Source organism: Wolffia australiana, chromosome 9 (genome assembly GCF_029677425.1).
Source record: "Wolffia australiana isolate 7733 chromosome 9, ASM2967742v1".
Classification (NCBI taxonomy): domain Eukaryota; kingdom Viridiplantae; phylum Streptophyta; class Magnoliopsida; order Alismatales; family Araceae; genus Wolffia; species Wolffia australiana.
Genome location: NC_135843.1, coordinates 2093041 through 2107182, shown reverse-complemented (window position 1 = coordinate 2107182; position 14142 = coordinate 2093041). Strand labels below are relative to the sequence as shown.

The 14142-nt window shown below is 38.8% G+C and overlaps 1 protein-coding gene across 1 annotated transcript; it reads right to left on the bottom strand.

Annotated features, from left to right (window-relative positions):
- Nucleotides 1-7336: 7336 nt before the first annotated feature.
- LOC144707655 (putative prolyl 4-hydroxylase 6) lies at nucleotides 7337-13605 on the bottom strand. The gene is made up of 9 exons (XM_078580879.1): nucleotides 13432-13605; nucleotides 13274-13318; nucleotides 13003-13047; nucleotides 12711-12768; nucleotides 12496-12600; nucleotides 10148-10205; nucleotides 9876-10051; nucleotides 8583-8643; nucleotides 7337-7790 (listed from the first exon to the last, which is right to left on the bottom strand). The coding sequence occupies exons 1-9, from the start codon at nucleotides 13536-13538 to the stop codon at nucleotides 7483-7485; spliced, it is 963 nt and encodes a 320-aa protein (XP_078437005.1). The 5' UTR covers nucleotides 13539-13605; the 3' UTR covers nucleotides 7337-7482.
- Between the last annotated feature and the right edge of the window lie 537 nt (nucleotides 13606-14142).

The following is a 14142-nucleotide window of genomic DNA, read 5'->3' as shown; positions in this document are numbered from 1 at the left end:
ATTCTTGTCGTGGGAACACTTGTGGAGGCCTTGTCTTAATGGACTGTATGTAGCTCTCATCCATCCCGGTCTCCTCGTCATGATTCATGCGTTGTTGTCGACTAACTCCTTCACCTCCACTGTTGTCGTCATCCCTCAAATTTGTGAATGCATCCTCATTAACACCGTTCAGAAGTCTCTGCACATATGTCACCAAGGTGTCACGTTCTTCCGTAGCAATGGAGTCTAATTTAATATGCGGGTCCACAACTGATGCAACCGAGAAGATAGTGTTTCCTCGAACGCGAGCCTCGTACTTGGACAATTTTGCTCTCATGGCTCTACACGTGATTTGGATGGAGGCATGTTGTTTTACCGTGGGGACAACACTGTTTGGGAAAATGAGTCCTTGGTCTATGGCATCAATATGTTCCTGAAGATGTTGATCAAGGACTTGGAGCAATGATAAAACTGTTGCCGCCGTCACACTTTTGGAGCTGCAAACAATATCTGACGCTTCACGGAACAACTTAAAAATTCGAGCAAAATGTGCCACCATTTGCCACTCATATTCATCTATCACAAAGTTCTTCTCCGTCGTGCTCTCTAGCTCAAAAATTGCCATCTTATACAACACCTTCCTCTTCTGATATGTGACTTGCAACATTTCATGCGTGGAGTTCCATCTAGTCTTACATCCAACACTAATTTTATAGTATTTGACATCTTTAATTGAGTACACCATTGGACATAGCTCCTCCATCTTTCATCCGAAGAACGAACGGCTGCAACAATTTGCCGCACTCGCGTAACCAAATCTCCCAAAGAGGCAGATCGGGCAACCCATCGCCTTCATGTCTTCTTTGGACTCAGTGTCCACTAGCACCGCTGCTGCCTCATCGGGTGTAAGTGGCGGTGGAATTCCCAGTGCCTTCAAGCCATCCTGGACCGCAAGGTTTATCACATGCGCAATATAAGGCATGTGCCGGTTTCGATCAAAGTTGGGATTAACTTTGTGTACTGCATTCATCAAGGATGTAATCACCGATCTATTGTTACTTGCATTGTCCATCGTAATAGCAACTACTTTCTTACCTATTCCAAAGTCAACCAAGACCTCTAGAAGAAGTTGTGCGAGGTGACTCCCGCTATGTGGACCATCAATTTTTCTTTACCGCCAGAACTCATTCTTCAAGTTTCCATTCCTCCGTGACCCAATGCACAGTGATTCCTAATAAAGGAATCATATTTTCACTTGTCCATGCATCTACTGTTGGGCAAACACTTCTAACATTTGATAGTGAGCGGACCAGCTTTTGCTTCTCTCGCCCAAAGAAGACCTTTGCGTATTCACGAATGGTCTTCGAGCATGGTATTCTAATCTTGTGTTGCGCACAATAAAGCAACACCTCTCTGAAACTTCTGTCGTCTACTATGGACCATTCTTGGTCGGTGAGACATATAAATCTGGTGAGCATCTCCTTTGTTCTCTCAAATGTGATACCTAGTAAGAAGGTCTTCTGCCCGTCGGGTGAACCCAATATTCCAATAATAGATCGTTGACCTCCAAAAGTCGGCTCCTCCTTTGACTCTAGCACTTGTTTACCTTTGAGCCGATCATGCAGCTCCTTATGGCTCTTCTACAAGTGCCTCCAAAACATTGTTGTCGTTCCCTCATTATTTCTCTCAATAGTTGTAATTCGTGGAGGGGTGTTCTCCTTGCATATAATACATTCATACTGGTTTACATCAATCTCTTCAAAATAATGCATAGCCTCTAATTCTCGACCACGACGCTTTCTCTGCGAGGTAATCAGAGTAGTTGTGCTTGACGCTCGTTTACGGCTACGCTCTTGTGCCATTTCAATATTTACATTCATCTGATTTGAATTACTGCCCGTCTGACCTTCATCAACATTCATAGATGAAAATATTTTCCAAGACGTCTCCGCTAAGAACAAAGAATAATGCAATTGTTCATGTATTTCATAACTAAGATTTCTCAACAAATCAGTGTATCATTTGGAACATGCACTACCATCAGAACAGCAAGTACTAAAAATAAATCAGATATTCTCGTAATCTGTAAAAGAAAATATTACAGACTTTTTGAAGCAAACAAAACATTGTGGACAAACTTTTTCGATTTGCCCCCTATATCAAGTTCCGAAATACAATTTTAAATATCTCTAAACTAAGAGCGATTATGTACCCGGTTGTTCCGTCTTCCATTTTCTTTTCCAAACTTATCAGTCCATCAAAATTTCTTACAAAAATTAAAAAAATATTCTAAGATTCAATTTTATTCACGATTTTCGTCCATTCTGAATCTCAAAACTGATCAATTGATCCAATATCTAAAAATGATGAATGATCACTTGCTAGATCGACAGTCGATCCAATAGGTAAAAATTACGTAGCAATGAAACTATCATGGCATCAGGGAAACTAACGTCTACTGAGAATTGTAGATACATTCAATGGGGGGGTCAAAGTTATGCTTGACAAGAGGGATTGTTTCCGCATCAGAACAGGTGGAAGAGAAACACAGACGTGACGGCTTTGAGGTTGGGAATGCAGACAAGATCTTTGAGATCACGTCAACTGATCAACTGAAGCAAAAGGCCGTGCAAGCATCTTAGACTAATTAGTCTATCGTGTTTAATACCTACGTCTTATAAAAATGAGAGGTCAAATTATTGTTTAGATAGTGTTGAGTTGTGTATAGTAGTATCACGTGACAGACTTAGCTCAGAAACATTTGACCTCCCAGTAGAGTTTGGGCTTTTGCATGCAGATAACTGTACAGAGATTTTTTGTTCGAAATTCATGAAAATAAGATTTGAATGGGGAATCTATGATTCTCGTTCCCATATTCTTCATAGATTCAGGAATCCCAAGTGATTTGCTAGAAGAGTTTTAACCGTCAAAGAAATGAATGAAAAAATATTATACAGACAAACATTGTTAAGAAGAGTCATAGAAAAGGACCGTATTTACATGCAAAACATGTAAAAACCTATCAGTAAGCTTTCAACATTGATGGGTTGCGTTTATGGCAAGAGAACTTGGGAGAGAAAGTTATCGACTATTCAACTATTTGATGAAAAAAGAGGATTCCTGGGTCTAGAGCTTACCAGCACTGAAATAACCTTCGTTTGTCTTCGTTTTCACCGTCGGAGGCAACAGGGGTGGCTCGGCTGAATAGGGAGGAGAAAGGGGGAGGGGAGAGAGAGGGGTGGCTCGGCCGCACGGTCGAGGGGGGCTACGCCGCACGGTAGAGTGAGGGCACGGGAGAGGGAGGGGGGAGAATGAGCCAGGGGGGAGAGAAGGACGGGCCGACAGGGAGAGAGTGAGAGGGAGATCCCCTTTCTCCCTCTCACTTTCTCTACATTTTGTCGACTTCTGCAAAATAAATTATTTTATTACCTCGAGAATGCCACCTGTTCGTGAACGGTTCTTCTGTTCGCGAACATGTTCCTATCTAAATTTTTGTGTTCGTGTCGCGTTCGTGTTCGTTCGTTCGCATGTTTGCGAATGAACGAAACTTTTTTTCCCATCCCTACATTGAACATAACTATCAAATTGTTTGATACATCACATAATTCTGTAAGTGGTCCTTATACATGAGGCATATTGTGGATTGAATCTAGTCTTTTGATTATGACCTTGAAGTACCTAGTCATGGGATTCTAGAAAGTCCTACCTCATATATTGTGAAAATTCCATGACAATTCCATGAAAGTGATTGTGTGGTCAATGACAGGTCATCCACCCTTAGTATGAGAGGGAAAAAATATGAGAAAAAAATACTATGAATTCATTGGTCAACAAATTTTTCGATGGTCTCCTAATGTATCAATAATAATAGAGATGACCATCCTGAGTCTGATAGTTGACTATATCCCAAGTCATGTTAGGAGTGTTATGCAAACGGGAGATTATATGTGCATGGGAACTGCTTATATACAAGTTCCATGAAAGAGTTGATAAACTCTTATTTAACTTTTAGAACATTTCATGTATCATGTGACATAGCATGTTTAAATCAATGAATATTTAATCAGTTTATTGGTTTAACCAATACAAATTATTGGGCTAAAAAAGTCATTAATTTTGACTTGTAGATGAACTTAGAGGGTCATACCCATAAGATTCATTAGATATAAGATGATAAATTTAAAACAAAAGGGTCTTTTATAAAAAAACTTCATATATATAAAATAAGTTTAAATCCCAATTGCGAGGCCTCCATGCAAGTTTCACCTTGGAATCCTCCTTCTTCTCCCTTTCCCCTGATCACCCACCCCAAAATAGCACGCTAATAATATATTAATATCATAATTTTCTGTTTTTATTTGCACTAAATAAGTTATATGTGTGTTGTCAATATTAAAATGATTATATCTATTTTTTAAAATGAAATTATTATTTTTATGGATGTTGGGCATTTTTGTGGATTTTTCTTACATCATATTCATGAATAAAATAGTTCTGTAAGTTGATATATATATATATCTGAATTTTTCTGATATTAAAATTTAAAGTGAAAAATACATTTCTAAAAACTTATGAATTATAATAAATTTGGAATCATTTAATAAATTTTATGATTTTTTTCAAAATTCTTAAATTTGCATGCCACGCTTATTCTAGAGAGAGAAAATTGGAGGAGAAAAAAATTAGAGCGCTGAGAATGATTTAACTTAAAGTAACAATAGTTTAACATCCAGAAGATCTTTTGGGCTGAAATTTTTAGCATAGTTTTGTCTTTCCTTCCTCTTACCATCTATACATTTGGATTTATTAATAGATCCCTTAATTTGTGTGAAAATCATCCTAGAATTGATTCTTCTTTATTAGACTAAGTGACATAAAAGTGGTGGCCCAATCCATGAAGTTTTCTTGGTGTTCACCATCAATTGAAGTCAGAAAAAAGGAGAAGTGGAGGGGCTCTCCCGTTGTCATAAAATGGCCTTGATACTCACAGAATATACTTACCGTCTTGCTCTCGACATCATCCATCTACTTCCCACCCATTCACATGCATCAACATCCATCCACATATATCCATCATTACACGTCATCCATCCATGTATTTTCCATTCACATCTAATAATGCCCGCTGCTATATATTAATTATCATGTTTGAATTTGTTGTTATTTATCATCCTTCTCATCTCTCCGCATTTTCTATTTTATGAAAAATTTCTTCTCTTCCTCCAATTACCATTTAAAGAGTGCCATTTGAATCCGTAAAATATGTTCCCTTTGTATAAAACCCGTTATCATCACTAACTAGTCCCATTCATTTATGAATGAATGTTTATACTTTTTTATTGTTAACTCAAATATCAACTGCAAAATTATTACCTTAAATTTGAGTTCATCACCACTCATGTATGATTCAAATGGTGAAAATACCTCACATATCTCTGGACATGCAAATTAAGAAGATCTAACGTGTTAAGGACTGTGTGGACACATCTAGAGGATAAATATACTCACAGATTGGAATAAGTCATTTGATGAACCAAGTGATAGAAAATTTTAGTCTGCTCTAGGTGAAATGGTCATTTAAAGGTTTGGGTTTTAGTTTTTCAAAAATCTGATTCGATTTGTAACTTTTTTGTCACGTCAATCTTGTCTCGAACGTTGATATAGAAGAACCTAACACTTCCTCTATCATTTATTCACATTAGACATTCATCCAGTAAACTAACATTTTCTACTCTACCTGGATGTTGACCATCTAACATTTCCATTTCGTTACCTGCCCAACCTACGCCCTTCTTACTCCAACTTTACAAATTTGATGAAATGTTATAAAACTAAATCTTCTTTCGAAAACTCATCATTTTATTTTCAGATCATTTATTCCACTTTAGGCAGTCAAATTTTTGCTCTGTGTTCCAATAATGGTAATCTTCATTAGTTCTATGAAAGGTATTTAAGTGTTCATTTATAACATAAACATCGTGTATGTTGAGAACAGTAAGCTTCATCAGGTCTATAAAATACATTTACATCAGTTCTATACACCATTAATATGATCATTTTATTGTAAGAACGGTTAGATTGATTCATAAGATAACATAGAGAGATGACCTCGTGGTTGGATTAAATAGTATAATTAAACTAACCTGTTTGGGATCACAGAATAAGTTGCTGCATACTATAACTGAAGGATTAATATCTTGATCCTTACACATACGAAAATTGTTTGTCTAACTAATTCAAACATGGTCTTATCTTGACCATTATCTTTCGTAGGAAAACTACAATATCAATGTATTAGGGATACAATGATGGGCAAACTTTGTGTCAAGTATTTTTTTTTCTAAGCTACACTTAATGATTCATGAAGTCCTGGGGTGAAATAGGAAATTCTTCACCTAAGGCATTGTTGTTTTCAACTGAATGTTACATCTTCAATTTGTAAGTGTCAATTTTATTCCAGGACTCATATTAAATATGGTTCTAAAACACTATTTTGCAATATCTTTCAATGAAAAGGGAAAAAATAAAATTAAATATTATCCTTTAATTCGTAAATTTTCATGACATTGCGTTTTCACTCTAAATGTGCATATGTTTTCTCTTTTCTTTCCATACAAATTTGACAAAGTATATATGAATATGAAGATCAATCCTGAATTCCACAAACTCATCAGTAGTGTCATTAACTCTACTATTCAATTGACTCTCCAATGTATCATAATATTCATTCAAATACGTCCTCTTATTATCTTCGTGTGGTGGTAAAGTCACCTCCTCCTCTAGACTTTCATCTTTCTCATTTAAGTCCGTAGGTTCTATTTTTTATTCCATTTCCTTTAGATGAGGCTTTCGGGAGCTTTTTCAGCGCATAAAATAATCCAAAAAAGGATAGACAAACACTTGACAAACTAACTATATTTAATATTTCATCAACCTTACACTCACTGGTTAATAGTTCACATTCATTTTGTTAATTAAATTCATAAAAATAATAACTTAAGACCATTTTAAATGTCATAAAATTAAACGACACCAAAAACCCAGACAGTATAGGATTCTATTTTACCAAAATTTTCTTGTGCCTGGATGATTTTTAATTTCAAAAATTAACTTTCCCAAATGATAGTCAGACCAATTATACAATCTCATTCTTTAATCTTTTCCTTACGGTTAACAATAGAAATTTCTTTGGGTGGGCTTAGCTCATAAAGAGTAGTTTCCAACCAACTGAAACCCCAGAAAAACAAAAAAAAACATGAAACACCCTACAGTAGAAGGATTCTATTGTAATATCATTTTTTGGGGGGCTTTGATGCTGGTAGTAGTTTCTAACACTAATTTTCTCAAGCAACAGATATATTAGCTACATAGTCTTATGCTTCAACCTCAAAAAAAAGTATGAGTTAAAATTAGCTTTAGGTATCAAACTCATAAAAGAGGGGTTTTTAAATGGGAAATAAGGAAGCAGTTCCAGGACCTATACATGACCAGATGACGTGGCAACTAGGATGAACAGATGTTGCAGCTCTTGCGGCAGGCGCCAGGATAGGCATTGGATCCAACCATGTAAGAAGGGTTTTTGTGGCACTCACCGGTGGCAGCCCACGTGGCACAGAACTCGTCGGCATCAATACAAGAGCTATCTGACATGATAAGAGGCTTTTGGTCGAAAGATCTGACATGGATCCACTTGGTTGCTGACCACTTCTCTCCCTCAATGACGGGGCAGCTGCCGTGGAGGCTGAATTTGTCTATTGTGGCATTTGGGTAGAGGCTGAAGAACAGCAGCGCGTCTCCTTTTCTCGGCTTCACTGCCACCGATAAATAATATTAACACATGCAAATAAGGATTCATATTGTGGACTTGATCTCTCTCTCTCTGACCCATCATTCATCAAAACAATCATTTACAATCTCTGTTCTCTATTTTTATCAAGCTCAATGTATTCATCCATCCACTTATGTCACGTTTTATAAATTACATCGCTTTATTTGCATCTCTATAAAAGATCATCTCTATATATGTATCAATCCATTAAAATATCCATATATTTGTATACAAATGCATCTTTCTCAATCACAGTTAATGCAATCCATCTATCTGTCCATCCATTAATACAAGTCATCAATACATCCATCCATCCATCCACCTATATATTTCTCTACCTCGACATCACACTGTATGAATCTCTACATAAAATAATCCATATCTCACTCTTTTCTATCTCCCTATCCCTATCGATGGACCAATCAACTAATCTCTTTTACATAATTGGATAGAAATGCTTCTTTCTCTTTGACAGCTTATGTAATCCATCGATCCATCATTCTTTCTCTCTCTCTACCTATTCATCTCTGTACATTATACATAACTACGTACTCTATCGATCCCTCTCCCACTTCACTTTCTCTATTTCCAAGTCCATTAAGGCAATCCATTCATTCGTTAGTATTTCTCTATCTACATGTATCTATGTATCTATCTTTGTATTGTACATATCTTTCCAGATATAACTCTCTAAAAACCCATATCTATCTATCTATGCATATATCTCTCTATCATCTTTCTATTCAGGCTTTCTCTCTCAAGGTGAATGACTTGCCTGCGTAGCCCTTCTTGGCGCAATCAGACCAGGTCTCATCTTTCTCTTGGGTCTTTGTTCCCTGGAGTTCAAGTGGATTAGCAGAGAACAGCTAAAGCAAAGAAAGAGAGAGAAGATATAGCTTAAGAGAAGAGCTAGAAGTTGAAAAAAAAGAAAGTCTAAAAGAGACGCATACAAATTCAGATAGATAAAGAGATAAATAGAGTTAAATATAGAGATCGAGATAATGATCCCGAAGAGTTAAATATAGAGATCGAGATAATGATCCCGACCCAGAGAGACGTAGAGATAGTATAAATTCAGATAGACATGGACATAGACATAGACATTGAGGTGAATGGTATGCCAGATATGTGAGAGATATCTACGAGAAGAAACTGATACTGAGAAGAAATAGATCATAAAATGGAGTGAAGTAGGAGTAGAAATAAAGATAGAGATAAAGAAAAATATTGAGATAGAGAGAAATACAGAGATCTGGGTTGGGAAAGAGCATGAGGTAGAGAGAGATACATAGACAGATACAGATAGGATCGGAAAGAGATAGAAATAAAGATGAAGATACGGACACAGATCCATAACGAGAGATTGATTTTTTAAAAAGGAATAAAGATCAATGATGCAGATACGGATCCTGATAAACAAAAAGATGAAGATAACGAAAGTGATAGAGATAGAGATACTTAACCAGATAGAAGTGCCTATGGATATATTGATTTATAGAAAGAACAGAGAGTAGAGATAGACATAGACATAGGCACTAGTATGTACATGGACGCAAAAACAGAGATAGAGACATGTAACGGAAGAGATATTGGAGGCAATGGAGACATAGAAAAAGAAAAAGATCGTTTGAGAGAATGAATTAGAATTAGATATAAAGATAGAGATGGAGAAAGAAATCAAGATAAAGATATGAATCAATATAGCGATAGACAGAAAGATAGAGATCAAGGTATGGAAAGAACTAGGGAACACAATAGAGAGAAAAATATAGATCAGGGCATAGAAAGAGATAGAGAAAAAAATAGAGATAGAGATAGAGAAAGATGGAACGACAAATATCCCCATGGACGAAGCACAAGGGACAGAGAAACAGATACAACAAGAGCCAGATAGGAATAGACAGATAAAAATATAGACCAAAATAAATAAACAGATAAATAATCATAGAGATAGAGATACTTATCCAGATAGAGGCAGATACAGAGATAGGGATACTGATCCAGATTGAGGCAGAGAAACATTACTAAAATGGAGTAGAGACAGAGAGAGACATGGGCATAAACATACCTTATAATCAGGGAAGACGGTCTCACCGCCCTTGACAACATCAGAAAGATACATGAGGACAGTAGCAATCCTGTGGCCGCCGATCTCCTGATTTACCTTGTCATGGAAGTAATCATAATGAGGCTCATACTTCTGCCCAAGCTCATAATGTAGAATCTGCATAGCTTCCCCGTTCTCTGAAAATCAAGAAATACATCAGCACCTATTCCATAACTCTCAGTTCACATTCAGTTTCATTATCTGCTCGGTTGGAAAACAAGGAATCCATTTACCTTCAGGAAGAAAGGTCCAGGATGCAACCCTGCGCTCTATCCTTGCCACCACTGCGTCCTGTGAGGAACAGATTGAGGTAAATAAAATGACCAAAACAAAAAGGAACTAAGATCTCTGACAATGAATTACAAAACTATGAAACAATATTTTCAAGTTTCTTTACAATGAAATATCGAAAATTTTAAACACGCATATATGACACCATCAGGGATTAACAGGAAGAACATCTCGTGAGGCGATCTCAAGGGAGAAGGGAATTACTGAACAGTGAATGGGGGAACCGTCCACTGAACATTCATGGGTGCAGGGGATGAGGATGGGTTGATCCACGATCCAACTTCAGTTATTCAATCATTGCTACTGTCCCAAAGAGCTCACAACCTCTATAAAAGGATTGCACAAGATGGAAATGACCAAAACGCCCATAATGGTCTACAGCACCGACGATACCCTTGGGTGGCAAAGAAATAGTACCAGATGAGCTTTAAGTAGAGATAGTGTAGAGAATTCAAAGCTTATTATTCGGGTTGCTTTTCTTCTTTAGGTGTCCTTGCCTTTCCATGTAGAGTGCCATCGTTCAGATACTAGTTTGTTACGGATCTTGACAACAGTGAGAGCATTGTGCACTATCCCGACAGCGTCGGCAAGACCATTATCCGTATCTTGTAGCTGATATCAGATAACAGATAAGGCCAACGCAAATAATCATTTACCATGTCCACTATTGTTTACATAATCTATGAACGTTTTGGATTTTGGCTTGTTTTCAGGTTCTAATATCAGTTAAGGGATACCTGATGTCGGATATTCTTCTATGAAAAATAAGCTAAATATATACCTAAATTTACAGGATAGATATCAATATCATTATCATAATCAACTTAATGAAGCCATTCCCTAGGGCCCATTCCAGGCTCTTGATATCTGTCATCATTATCCAATATCAATATTAATTACTGTAGTGTACCCCTTTCCAAAAATAACATATATCACAGTATCTGATAACAGATATTTTCAGTCGCACCCTACTTTTAATGGAGCTTTGAACTTCTTCAGAAACCCGCCAGTGATGTATCTATGATTATTTTTAAGGGCCCAAAGTAGGTGGCATTCCGACGCAGAGGACTACATGCTAACTGTCGAGGATATGTCCGCATACTTGGTCTCGGGATTGGAAACTAAGTCCATGGCATGGACACCACACGTATCACGGGTGGTGACGCCCGACCCTGATCTTTAAAGCAAAGGCCCATAAGGTACTCGTGCTCGCCAGTGCACAAGTGCAGCGAATCAGGGTACGCTGCATGCGCAGCGCCCGTGGCTTGTGCACACAGGTTGCCGAGGATGTGTAGGCACTGGTGCTGCATGACGTGCACACGCGGCTGAATAGGCTGCGCGCAGGCCGCGGCGTTACACGCCGTGCAGGCTGTGGGTGCAGGCTGCCGGCAGGAAGTATGCTGCCAAGAGACTAAGGCATGGTGCGGCAGATGACTGTCATGGCGTGTGGTAGGACCGACCGGCGGATGCGCCAAGGGCCATGACCCACGGCCACACAGCGCCAGGCCTGGGGGCACCCATGTAGCGGCGGTACCTGTAGGCATGTTCACAGGGATGCTGGCCTCAATACATTGGAGCACTACTACTCAACGGCGCACTTTGCACCTCGTCTCATTACTTCGGTATCATCTTGCACAGATGGCCGTGTAATATTCTCAAATTCTATCAACAATGAAATCATGATCCAAATAATATGATAGGGTCCTCTTCCTCATATACAAGAGACAGAGGAAGGGACGTCCAGGTGAGATGCAAAATGAGGAGGCAGTGGTCAACATCAGTCACAACACGGGTCAACCAAGGGCTGACCCAAAGTTGACTACATAAAAGGGCACAAAAGATCGTCACACGAATCAGCACATGACGACCTAGGAATGAAAGGGCTAAGTCAGACCTGTTAAGAAGGAAAATGAAGGGAAAGCCCATTAGAGGATAATGGCCGGTGCATAAGGATAAAAGGAGAGGGAGGGGAAAGTATTATGATCAGTTTTTGGAAGGGGATTTCGAGAATCAGTTGGGGGGAATTTCCCTCAAGGTAGGAGGCTGCATTCATCCAGGTAACAAGAGGGATAAAAGAGCTCAAGATTCCGAGATCATCACTAGAGGCCGCTTTACAGGATCACTCTGCAGCTCGATCTAGCATTGCGACGAATCTCCACCTAGAAGGTGCGGGTGCATTCCGTTATTTCGATTGATAACCCTTTCAGATCTTGTTGTGTCATGATATTACTGATTCCATTTACAAATAAATATCATTATTCAAATATCGGGATATGAGCATGTCGGATACCTGGTGTTTGCTCAAGAACATGCCGGAGCTGGTCCTGACTTCACTCATAACGCCCTCTCCTGAGTCATTGTCAGCCACCATAGACTTCTCCAGCTTATCCTTCGCCTGCTCCAATCGAAGAAGATGATCTCAGACCAGGCTACTATTCACTCAAATTCAGAAATTCAGACGATTAAGTAAGAACATGTGGACAAATCGGTATCTTTCTCTCTCACCAATTGGATGATATGGTCGCATTCAGCAGAAGAAAGAAACCCATCATAAAGAAACGCCCTGTAGAAAAAACAAACCAAACCCGAGGAAAAATGACACAGAAAGACATAATCATGGGTATCAAGCACAGCTGAAAGTTCCTGAAAGTTCCTGAAACTAATCTTCTCCCAATAGTGTCAGTTCTTATATTCCATAGGCTTAAAAGATTTAACAACTTCCACTTGCGCTCATCTAATTAGAAACCAGGCAGGATTCTTCCATTTGTGAAAGAACTAGAAGTGGAAGGACACTCACCTGGGATGCCACGAGAGCTGGGTGACTCGCCTAAGGTCAATCTCCCTAGAAAAAAAAAGGATTTTGACTTCGATGATTGAAAGAAAAACCCATGAAACAGTGAGAAAGAAACCCTTCATACAGAAAAACTCTGCAGAAGAAAGATATAATCCCTTGCATTCGTTACTAAAGAGTTATTATAGTCTTTAGACATTAAAGATTTATCTAAATTACCGAAACCCAGCAAGATTTTCAGCACGGGTGATAGAAGTAGAAATGGAAGAGCACTCACCTAGGATGCAAAGAGAGCTGGGTGACTTGCTTGAGGTGAATCCCCCTAAAAAAAAGTTATTTCGACTCCAATCATGAAAAGAAAAGCCCATGAAAAACAGCGAGAAAGAAGCCCAACTCGGATCCGAAGATCGAAAGAGCAATCAGAAAGAAATGTACCGAGATTTCCGCTGAATCTTCGACTCAGCAAGAAGAGAAAATCTTGCCGAGAAGAGAAAGATGAAGGAGAGAAGAGCGTTGAAGAAGATCCGACGCCCAGATCCCATCGCCGGAATTGGAAGTGGGGAAGAGCAAGCGAAGACCGAGTAGAAACTATAATATTGGTGAAGATCAAACGAAGTAAAAAGTAAGTCCGTTGAATTTAGACACTTGTTTATTTAATGTGTTAATCTACTTAAACTGGTACAATGCGCTACGCACGTCAGAGTACGCTACAGTGAGAAGTAGAAAGTGAGAAAGTGATAGCCGAGGAATGGGTTGAATGGTCGACCCGACAGACGACCAGGGGTATTGAAGGATCTCTCTCTCTCTCTCTCTCTCTCTCTCTCTCTCTCTCTCTCTCTCTCCCTCTCTCTCTCCCCTCTCTCTCCCTCCCTCTCTCTCTCTCTCTCTCTCTCTCTCTCTCTCTCTCTTTCTTTCTCCCCCCCTTCTCTCTCTCTCTCTCTCTCTCTCTCTCTCTCTCTCTTTCTTTCTCCCCCCCTTCTCTCTCCCTCTCTCTCTCTCTCTCTCTCTCTCTCTCTCCTCTCTCTCACGTAAAGGGAGTCGAAGACTTGCGAGATGGAAGCGGCTGAATAGGGACCTTTAACAATATTAGATTAGTAATAAATGGGCTTTTATAATTATACCCGTTAGAGATTAGATTGTTAGGAG

Excerpts from the sequence above, each read along its gene's own strand:
- LOC144707655 (XM_078580879.1), bottom strand. The coding sequence starts at position 13,538 with ATGGGATCTGGGCGTCGGATCTTCTTCAACGCTCTTCTCTCCTTCATC. Across the intron at positions 13,319-13,431 it reads AAGATTCAGCGGAAATCTCG|GGGGATTCACCTCAAGCAAG; the intron begins GTACATTTCTTT and ends ACTTTTTTTTAG. Across the intron at positions 8,644-9,875 it reads CCGTCTTCCCTGATTATAAG|GGAACAAAGACCCAAGAGAA; the intron begins GTATGTTTATGC and ends CTTGAACTCCAG.